Source organism: Genypterus blacodes, unplaced genomic scaffold (assembly GCF_046128005.1).
Source record: "Genypterus blacodes isolate CSIRO-AG114 ecotype Tasmania unplaced genomic scaffold, CSIRO-AGI_Gbla_v1 ptg000073l_1, whole genome shotgun sequence".
Classification (NCBI taxonomy): Eukaryota; Metazoa; Chordata; class Actinopteri; order Ophidiiformes; family Ophidiidae; genus Genypterus; species Genypterus blacodes.
This window is the reverse complement of record NW_027466883.1, coordinates 4,493,908-4,505,000: the sequence shown is the minus strand read 5'-3', so window position 1 is coordinate 4,505,000 and position 11,093 is coordinate 4,493,908. Positions and strand designations below refer to the sequence as shown.

The following is an 11,093-nucleotide window of genomic DNA, read 5'->3' as shown; positions in this document are numbered from 1 at the left end:
CCAAGGCTAAAGTGGTTATGAAGGCTAAAGTGGTTTTATTAGCCAGGCACGACGCCCAGCACTGTGTATGGATTTCACTGTATGTGTGTGTGTGTGTGTGTGTGTGTGCCTGTGTGTGTGTTTTGCATTTAATGGAATGTGAAAAGCGTCTTCTTCTTCTTCTTCTTTTTCTTTTATTTTGGAGAGTACTGATAATGCGAAGCTTCTGACGAGCAACAGCGCACCTAAATGCTTTGATGTTTAAACTACACTCACTTTTCTTCAATGACTTATAAAGACGTGAAGTGCAGGCAGGAGACTTTTAGATGTCAGCGGCTTGAATTAGCGTGTCACTTCAAATATTCCTCTTCTGGTGAGTGAAGAGGACAAACGATGCTACGCTTTGAAATTGCTACACCTGTCGACCTCCTCTACTCTCTCTCTCTCTCTCTCTCTCTCTCTCTCTCTCTCTCTCTCTCTCTCTCTCTCTCTCTCTCTCTCTCTCTCTCTCTCTCTCGCTCCGTGTTGGTTTCCCCACCTGACTTCCTGTCTGGACATGCCATATCGTCTTCACGAGACTGATTTCCCTGATTCCATTCCTCTCTTTACCTGCCATCCAGTCCAGTTTTCCTCCTGCAGCACCAGAAGCTTTCATGGAATTGTCTTTGTCCATCTGTCCTCTCTTTGTGGATGAAAGAGGCGATCCTCAGCCAAAACACTAAACCCTCATTAGTGTAGATCCTAGCAACTGTCAAATAGAGCATTTGAAGCCGGGATGAGATGAGGTAATTGCTCCATTTGCCGTCCGGAGCGACAATGTCTGTGTTTTTCTACCCCGACCTTGGAGAAAATTCCAGGCTGATCTTTGTTCTGTTTTTCCTCAATCTCACTTTTCCTGCGATCCAGATGGATTTCCGAAATATCAAGGAGACTCGGTCCCAAACTTTGATTCAGAACTCTTTTTGCCATCCAGTAAATGCTGTAGTAATGAATCCAAACTGTCCTTTTTGCATTTGGCACAACTGTAACTTGATAGAAAGCTTGTATTTCTAAACCCATAGCAAGCAACATGTAGACCACGGTTTAATAGTATTTAAGGAATCCATTATCCTACTTCTATTAATTAAAATCACTCCTCTTACCGCTGCATAGCTCTTAAATTATGGTTAAAAAAAAACATGTGTACATGCGCATATATAGGCTATAAATCCCCCTGTGTGTGTGAGGCTATAGTTCAAGTCAGGTGAGAACAGGAATAACCCTAATGGACATGGATTACATGTCAATCTGTCATGTCAGTCTTTCAATCCATGTTTATAAGAGGGTCAGAGAGGTCAGGAGGTCGGGCGCAGACAGCTCCATTTTTTGTATATCTTGTAAAAATGCACAACCCTTCGTCTAAATATGTGAAATACTTTCTGATTACAGGGTGTAAACGTTGACATGGGGGAATTTAGACCTCAGTCAAACGATCCCCTTAAACTGGTTCTTCAGGTAAAAGTGTGAGTTGAAATGTAGGGCGATCACATTTGACGCACCTTAGAAAGACTCCCTACCTGTTAAGATGTGTAAATGTGTGTGTGTGTGCCAGTTCTCCCATATATGGACACCTGTTCCCAGAGCAAAGGTGCAACCGCCAAGCTGTTTCCTATGAATATTAATTCCTTCACTGTTAGCGTCAGGTGCTGAAGGTCACAAACCACCGGGAGAAGGAACCGAAATATTCCCCCGGCTTTTATTTGTTATTTATAACAGCCGTTAATTTGACGTCTTTATGCGCTCGACACTGAAGAATAAATGTTGTTGTGACATTTTCATTCAGACATGTGTCAACATGTTTTAACGAGTGCAATCCAGTCAAACGTATTTGTAATAAAAAGATAATCAGTCGTTCTGCTCTGAGTGCACAATCATCTGCTTCGTGAGAGACCAAATTATTATTAGAGGGTTGTGTTGTTTGGGGACGTGATCATTTGAAGTAAACTGAAGGCTGCAGGCCGCAACACACCCCGGCTGTTATGGATTGGTACAGTTTTTCTGCAGGTATTGCAGTTCCTTTGAAGTCCCACCATCGAATAGAAATTCTTCGAGTGACGATCCTTAAAAACTCAAAATATAACAATCATTGTCCGTGCCATTTTTATCAGCCTCCGTTTAGGATTCTTCATAAAGGGCTGCATACCTGACATTCCCTGGAAAATGAGACCGGCGTCACATAACAACGTCGTTGACTTTTAGTGTCGTATGAGGAAGTGTTGCAAAAGATAAGAGAAGCTTTTACACGCATTCCACTCTGCCAGAGAGTAATTTCCTCCCTTTATGTTGTCATGATTGTGCATCCACAGCCACTCAGGTTGTGTGACGGTGCTGCTTTGTGAGCTCAGTGTGTATACCTTACATGCCTGCACCTGTGTTTGCGGGCCTTTGCATTTCAAAGTGAGGGGCTCGTTTGGCTCGCGTCCTGGCGTGTGTGTGTGCGCAGCGAGCCGCGGTGGCCTTTAATGCCTGTCCCTGGTGCGGATCGATTTTGTGCCTAGCCAACAGCCCACCGCTAACCTTGAGGTAAGCTGCCGTAATGAGATCGCCTCTGACGCCATTGACTCACACCTGACAGCACTGACATGCCGCTCGCTGCCAGCCAGAGACGCGGATGGATGGAGACGGACAGGGCGGGAAAGGAGAGGTCCTCCTTGGTCACTGCACTGTTAATGGCTGTGATGCTTATTCTCCTTATTCTGTCTTTTTTTTAAACTTTATAATGAACTTAGTCTTTCTTTACCGGCACTTAAAATCCTTAAAATCCTTTGTGTTACTTTAGAATCCTTTTTATCTTTAATATCTCTGGGAGAAAATGTATATATGTGTTGGACATGTGCTTTTCCCCAAGTTTCTGTATCCCTGCATGAATCTCTGGCTTACCTTTAACTGATCAGCTCCAGCTCCTGGTAGCACCGATAAGAGCTAACTATTTTCTGGACCAGATGAAAATCTATGAACCTCTCTCGCTCCCTCCCCCCCCACCCCCATCTCTTTCTCTCTCTCTCTCTCTTTCCCTGTAAACATCTCAAAGATCGGTGACAACCATGACCCTGAGTCACATATGCATCCAACATGTGGCAACTGGATGAAATGGAACTGGGAGAAGCATTCTATGTGAATGGTGGTAATTGAAAAAATAATGGTCATGGTAACGGCGTGGAAAATAGCATTGATCCATCATCTTGGATGAGCCTGTTTTGTCCATTAATAACACGACTAATTGGCACAAAACGATATTGCTGTTGGTCATGGCTGCTGACAAAAGGTTTAGGCCTCGTTGGCTAATTGAAAACGAAACGAGCGAGAATTTTTTTTTTGTGAAGTGTGGAAGACTGATTCATCCACTTTGTTTGAGCCGGGCTCTGAATCCCCCCTCAGCCGGGGATTTCAAAGGAAAGATTAGCCAGAGACACGGCACGATCTTGGCGGAAGTGTGGAATTGGAATTCAATTCCTGTATACCTATGCACAGATGTAGACTTGTGAGCCAGTGGGAGCCAGATCGATAGGAATCTAACAGCTTTAGCTCCCGTGCAGCTCAGGAGCATCCTCAGCAGGTTACGTCTTTGTCTCAACCTTGTCTACATATTCTGCTGTTCCAACTTTCTGTTGTGCGGTTTGACCTTGTCACGTTTTCCTCCCGCCGGCGTGTTGCTCTGCTGATGCCTGGGGTTTCTGCGGGTTGAAATGGCACCGTGCAGCAGCCAACCTATAGACCGCACACTGGAAATGAGATCAGTGACCTACAGCAAAGGTTAGACTTCAGTAAGCATGAGCAGCCAGATGATGGCTGGTGCAGAGGGCCAGAGTTTAATGAACTACTGCTGCCCGTAAACCCTTTTGTTATACTTTTCCGCTCGCAACCTAAGGTGGATATCTGTGGTCCGGCGTCAAGTAGTAAGTGTGTGTACGTGTGTATGTGCGTGTTGCTGTGTAAATGTAATGTGACTGAGGCTGCAGCTCTTACTGTGGCATGCTGTGTTAAGTTGAAATGTTGTTATTGATTACACACAAAGGTGGAGATGGAAAAGCAACAGAGGCTGGAATGGGCCCAGCGAGTGTGTGTGTGTGTGTGTGTGTGTGTGTGTGTGTGTGTGTGTGTGTGTGTGTGTGTGTGTGTGTGTGCTTCCTGGCTAAAGGGGTTTGTGGTCTCTGACAGAGAGGAAGAGCAGTTTGAAGGAACAATTACGTTTATGCAAGCACAGTACAGTTTTGGGGGGTCTGGTACTTTCTCAATTTCATTTCTTGGTGATTCCACTACATTTTGAAGGTAAAATATACTTGAATCTCCGTGTTTGTCTCACAGCTGTGGCTACAGGTGACTGTGAAAATTAAATCTTAATTTTGAAATGGTAAAGTCATTGTGATATTTCTGTGGTTTAAACGAATGCAGTAGTTAGATGGAGCCGCACCTGAACCAGCCACATTCAAATACATCTAGACGCCAATGCATCGGTAATTAAATACTCAGGAAACATTTTTCACAAATCAAATTTGTATATGGATATATTTGATTTGATTTGATTCAACACAAGGTGCTTTCTCTTTCTCTCCCTCTCTCTCTCTCTCTCTCTCTCTTTCTCTCTCTCTCTCTCTCGTCTTTGTCAGATGCAAATATACTAACACACTCTACATGCGTGTCTTACAAATACACACATGGTACGTAATTATCCATACACACGTCTACACACTCCTTTATCTCTGTCTAGCTGCATTTCCTTCACAGACACCTGTGCTAAGACACACACACACACACACACACACACACACCTGGTCTCTCCCACCTCTCTGCCACAGTGTGAGTGTCTTTATGAGAAACCTGCCTGGCGCCCAACTGTGAGGCCCTTTTAATTAGAGCCCGGCTGTTAAGCGCAGGCCTCCTCCAACACCCCCCTCTCCTCCCCCCCTCACCTCCACCTCACCCCCACACACCCACACACTCTGTCACCGCCAACCACATTACCTCCCCCTCCTCCTCCTGCTCAGTATTCTTCATACTAAAGCACCCACATTGTGTTTATAGACCCAGTTGGACCCACATCAGAATACATCTCCAATCTGTTTCAAAGGGTCACTGTGTGTGTGTGTGTGTGTGTGTGTGTGTGTGTGTGTGTGTGTGTGTGTGTGTGTGTGTGTGTGTGTGTGTGTGTGTGTGTGTGTGTGCAGCCTTGTAAGCGTAGCTGTTTGCATGTAGGATGAAATTCCAGAGGAAATGATCAAATGTGAACAAAAATCCAAGAAAATGCTGCAATGTTTATTAAAATGTAAACTCCCTGGCCTGATTAATATACAGAGGCATGATTGAAATGTTTGAAAGTATTTTACTGCAGAAAAAAACCCTGAAAACTTTGTTTACAAGGAAAGCAATAAAGCAGGTTTGGAGCCCATAATATGAACTTCATTGTTCACCAAGGTAGTGTGCAGCGATTTCATAATAGCTGCAAATCAAGTGTGATACGAGATGTGAAACTGTAATAATGTAAAGCTGCAGAGTGGAACACAACCACACACACACACACACACACACACACACACACATATACAGAGATAAGATAAGATCAAGTACCTCTGCCTCTCTCTATCCAGCATCGCCCACTACACGGATCAGTTACAGGACAGAATGAAAACACATGCAGACACGCACACACACACACACACACACACACACACACACACACACACACAGCTCTGCAGCCACAATCGGCCTCAGCACAAAACATTCCTGGAATTTTAGCTTTTCAGTCAAACATTCTTTTCCATTTCCTTTTTGAGAGCCAAATAGCTCCCTAAGGTTTAAGAAAGAACCCTTACACAACACTACAGTGTGTGTGTCTCTCAGTGTGTGTGTCTCTCTGTGTGTGTGTGTGTGTGTGTGTGTGTGTGTCGTACGTTGATTGACTCCTGCGTCTGACCTCTGCAATCACACAGCCGTTGTTCTGGAGGCCTCCACCTTAAGAAGCTTTCATAGTTCCACAATCAGCGCTAAGTTGATTAGAAACATTGGCAGGCAGGTTGGTGTTGTGTTGAATCAGCTCGAGAATTCCAAGCCAGACTTCCAAAAGCTGCTGCGGTGTGTGTGTGTGTGTGTGTGTGTCACCTGGTACCCTCGCATGTCAGGCACATGAGGCACCAGAGGATTATAAGACACACACAAACACACACACGCACACACACACACACAACCTAAGTCAGAACTCTTGCTCCCGGAGAAATTCCTTCCCTCTCCCCCTACCCACACAAACACGTGAGTTTGATTGTTCCTGCTGGTGCCCTGGAGCAAGGCACTACAGTGTCGATCTGATGTCGATCCCGGGCGGGGGGGTTGAACTTACAGAGCAAATTTCGTCGTGTGAAAATTCGATGGCAAATAAAGCCTAAAGTCCTTCCTGCATCTGTGACTGCTTGTCTTCAGCTTGATATGGGAGGACAGGTTGTTTAGGGGCCGTGGGGAATGAAGAATTGAGAATGAGCAGGGTGGAGGAGGAGGAGGAGGAGGAGGAAGGCTGCAGCTGTTGTTGTGTGTAGTTTGGTCTTGGTCTGCTGCAGTTTAGTGGAAGAAGGAACCCCTGGTGCCTCAATAAGACTGGACAGACAGAGAGACAGAGAGATAGAAATACAGACTGATCTTGCCATCCTCCTCCTCCTCCTCCGCTCCATGATCCAAATGCTAAACATCCCCCCAATCCCGGGGATTTAGCATGAAAGGCAGAGACAAAGTGCTTTTTGTGCCCTCTCGCTTTTCTTCCTCAGCCGTCTTTTCAACAAATGTCATTGTAGAGAGAATCCTTCCCCGTGTGGGGCTGTATCGACCCTGCCGCTCCCTCTGAGGAACAACGGCCAACTCCTGCCAGGGCCCTTCCTTGTGTTCACAGGGTGGGAGTTTTTATTACAATTGTTTTTAAAGATTTTACTCTCTCTTTCTCTGTGTGTGTGTGTGTGTGTGTGTGCGTGCGAGCGCGCAGTCTGGATTGCAAAAGCAAGAAAAACAGGGAGGCGAGGAGGAGAGAGAGAGAGAGAGAGAGAGAGGGAGAAGTTATTTGGCTGAAGGACATTTGCACAGGCAGCTTTTAACACCCCTCCCTCACCTCCTTCTCTCCTTCCCTCCCCTCCTTCCTTCCCCCCCCCCCTAAACACACGTCTCCTTTCTGCTCTTTAAATATTGAGAATCGGTGTGAATTCCTCCGGCCTCCCTCTTTGTGATGCTGCCGTCCTCCTCAGACACAAAACACAGCGGACAGTTCTGCCTGAAACCCTCAGTTGAGCAATGACGCAATCCCACCATCCACACACACACACACACACACACACACACACACACACACACACACACACACACACCCTTCCTCCCCCATACAGGACCTCCTCATCTCCTCCTCCTCCTCCTCTTCCTCCTCCAGGCCCTCTCGCTGTAAAACCAGAGAGCCTTTCCCCCCCTGGTTCCCAAGCTGTTCCTCGCCCGGCTCCCCCTCTCTCTCTCTCTCTCTCTCTCTCTCTCCGTCTGAAGGCCAAGCTCTCCCCCTGGGCTGCTGTGGCTGCTCATTTCCACGCTAACAGAGGGTGGCTCTCCATGGACCTGGCTCCTAACCTCACACCGCCCCAAACAACCAGCGGCAGAGTAGCTCCACGTCCCCCTTTCATCTCCAGACCCCTCTTATTGCTCAGATGCCTGTGTTTGCTGGTTGATGCTGTTTCAGATCTTCACTGGCTGAGCTTCAGTATTAAACCCAGAGCTGCACGCCTGCTCTACGCACTTACGGTTACTGCTAAGGAAAGCCGAGGCTGCCGGAAGCTGTAGGTTAACTAACGGTCAGAGCGCGGCTGGAGAGTGACCAACCCCCCCACCCCCCCAACACACACACATCCCCCCCACCCCCGACCTCCCCAGTCGCTTCAATACAAAACAGGGGAGAGGAGAGAGAGCAGACTGAGATCATAGACGCGTTACTGCCTGGCAGCCGCACTTTATGGGACCGGATCGCTTTGTGTTTTAATGAGCCGGCCATGCATGGGAGGATAGAGAGAGAGAAAGGGAGAGAGAGAGAATGTGTGCGTGTGTGTATGTGTGTGTGTGTGTGTGTGTGTGTGTGTGTGTGTGTGGGCCTTTGAGTCTGTCTGGAGGTGTGAGAGATTAGGAAAGATTGAGAGAAAAATAATGGGAAAGTGTTAAAAAAGAAGTGAGAGAGACAAAGTTGATGTCTCTTCTCTTCTCTTCTCTTCTCTTCTCTTCTCTTCTCTTCTCTTCTCTTCTCCTCTCTCCATTTTGCCTACAAACATTTGCCTACAAGAGTTTTTGGTGTGTGTCCGTGTGTGTGTGTGTGTGTGTGTGTGGGTCTGTGAGAGTGAGGGAGTGAGTGAGTGTGTGTGCAACATTCCTCTCTATATTTACCTCCCTCTGAAAAGTGTTTTGAGCCTTTGGTACTCTGGCGTTAGATTGGCAGTTTGCTGTGTGCTGATAAAAGTCCTGATCCTGTGTGTGTGTGTGTGTGTGTGTGTGTGTGTGTGTGTGTGTGTGTGTGTGTGTGTGTGTGTGTCTGTGTGTGTCTGTGTGTGTGTGTGTGTGTGTGTGTGTGTGTGTGTCTGTGTGTGTGTGTGTGCTTTAGAGGGAAAGAGGAGTGAAGTTTGGACACTTCTGGAATGTTTTTTCGATAACAGGTTCCCCCAGCATACCACAGCTCAGTTATACAATTCTGTATGTTTCTCTCTCTCTCTCTCTCGCTCTCTCTCTCTCTCGCTCTCTCTCTCTCTCTCTCTCTCTCTCTCTCTCTCTCTCGCTCTCTCTCTCTGAGTCTTCAGCCCTCTTGTTTTATGATTTGCCTCCACTGCATCATGTTCCGTGTCTCCGTTTAGCCCACTCAAATGCAAACACATGTACAAAAATCCACTTCCACACACACATGCACACACACACAGACACACACACACACTGGCCCGACGTTTCGCAACAGCAGAGCCGTCACGCGCTCTCACACGTCCTCTACGCCGCTCTCCTTTCTGCTAGCCAGCTCATTAAACTTTCAGTCCGACAGTTAAAACTCCATTCGGCTCTGCAGCAGAATCAGACGACTAAATTCAATTCAGTCCCATCGTGAGGTTTGAAGTCGGTTGGTTTTACGCTGACTGCGGCGCCGCTCTGACGGAACGACAGCAACTCCACGCAAGAGTTTTGCATTCTTGTATCCTCACTGTCTTCCCGCCTCTCTCTCACACACTCTCTCCCACTCTCCCTCTCTCTCTCCCTCTCTCTCTCTCTCTCTCTCTCTCTCTCTCCCTCTCTCTCTAGTCAACCTGGGAGACGGGATCGACTACAGCCAGCAGAAGAGGGAGAACGTCGGCGATCTCATCCAGGAGACTCTGGAGGTGTTCGAGCGCTTCGGCGGTGAGGACGCCTTCATCAACATCAAGTACATGGTGCCCACCTACGAGTCCTGCATGCTCAAGTGAAAACACACACCTCTCACACTCACTCTCACTCCCCACCTCCCTGTTTGGTCGGTCCTTATCTCCCCTTGGTCTCGGAGGCCGCGACTGCAGACGGTCTCAGATTTAGCGACGCGATGCGGTTTATGATTGTTCCACATTTGCTCAAGCCAAAATGATCAAACAAAACAGCACAGAAGCAAGTCTGCAAATAAAAAGCGCTGCCTGACCTTTGACCTTTCTTATCCACTCACTAATCCCACCCTGGCTCCTCTTCGGTGTCTGAACACATCAACCCGTCTCCTCTTCGACTCTCCTCTGCTCCACTTTGCTTTAAAATCACTTTACTTTTCAATTAATAACAGCGACTCATAAATCATTTTGTTTCTGTCTGCGCGCTTGGAAATGTCTGTGTTTATCCGAGCGTCTCATTAAAACCTCCCCGTCCTGCTACATGCTTACATTTCACTCTTTGTTTTGTTTTTGTTTCATTGAATCAAACACGTAGAGACCTGATGAAAAGGCTTTAATTCCCACAAAACCGCTCGGCTTTTTAATTGAAATTGATTAGATTAGATTCGATGCTTTGTTCTTTGGAGATTTACGCTGTTTTGGAATATAACTTCAATGTAATTCTTTATAGTTATATGGAAAAATCAATTCACACACACACACATAGTGGTTAAACTGTCCTGAAACACTTAAAAGCTTGTATCTTTGGAGAATTAAACTGTTGATTAAAGGGCGATAAGGTCTTTCATTGGCAAAGTAAATTGGCAGTTTCCATCATCCTTTCATCATCATCATCCTCCCCCCTTTGACACACACGCTGCTTTTACACACACTGCAGGGTTTTCCCTACCACTTAAACGTATCCTTATTACATTATGTATTATAATATTATATAGAATAGACTGGGGAATCACCTGGGGGCTCAAGCAAAAAGAAAAGAAAACAACAACAAAAAGTGCGGCAGGAAAAAAAGTAAAGTGCTGTGAAGGAGAGCAGCCGTGGCCGCACGCACACACACACACACACACGCACGCACACACGCACGCACACGCACACGCACACGCACACACACACACACAAACAGAGCTTTCTGAGTGCACGTATACAACTGATGAGATGATCACAAACATTAAAACTGACAACGACACCAGAGGGGAACGGTCCTATTTTATTGATGCTATACTTTCTGCTAGTTTCACCCCCGTCACCCCAGCCTCACCCTTCACCCCCAATCCTGACCTCCCCTGACCCTCCTTCCTGCCCCTGATCTTCCTGCCCCACCCCTTAAAATCTCCCTTTGGGCTTTTCTACCTTTTCTTTGCCGACCCTTATCTTTGTAAAGTATCTTTATGTTCTCCAACGCGTTCTCAAAGTAGTTCCGCATAGAACTCCGGCCTCCATTGTTCTTCAACCAACATTCAACTGCTGTGAAGTCATTCTTGCTGATGTTCTGGTTTATTATTACTTCTCAGCTTAGTTAGAATGAATCCTCTGTTATATTCTAGTGTAAGTAAGCAATACATCTTCATTTACTCCAATAAAATCTCTTGTTAAAGTCATTAATGCATTATCATAAGATTATAAGATTCCTTTTTACTCCATAGTGTTATGGATTCAGGAAGATGTGCCTGTGAGAATGTGTACAGA

The 11,093-nt window shown here is 46.3% G+C and overlaps 1 protein-coding gene across 1 annotated transcript in view; it reads left to right on the top strand.

Annotated features, from left to right (window-relative positions):
- The window catches only part of pacrg (PARK2 co-regulated), a 90,132-nt gene extending 80,669 nt beyond the window's left edge, over window positions 1-9,463 (top strand). Inside the window, exon 5 of the mRNA XM_076157447.1 lies at window positions 9,298-9,463. Within this exon, the coding sequence (XP_076013562.1) occupies window positions 9,298-9,458 (161 nt within the window). The 3' untranslated portion in view covers window positions 9,459-9,463. The remainder of the gene's footprint in view (window positions 1-9,297) is intronic.
- The last annotated feature ends 1,630 nt before the right edge of the window (window positions 9,464-11,093 follow it).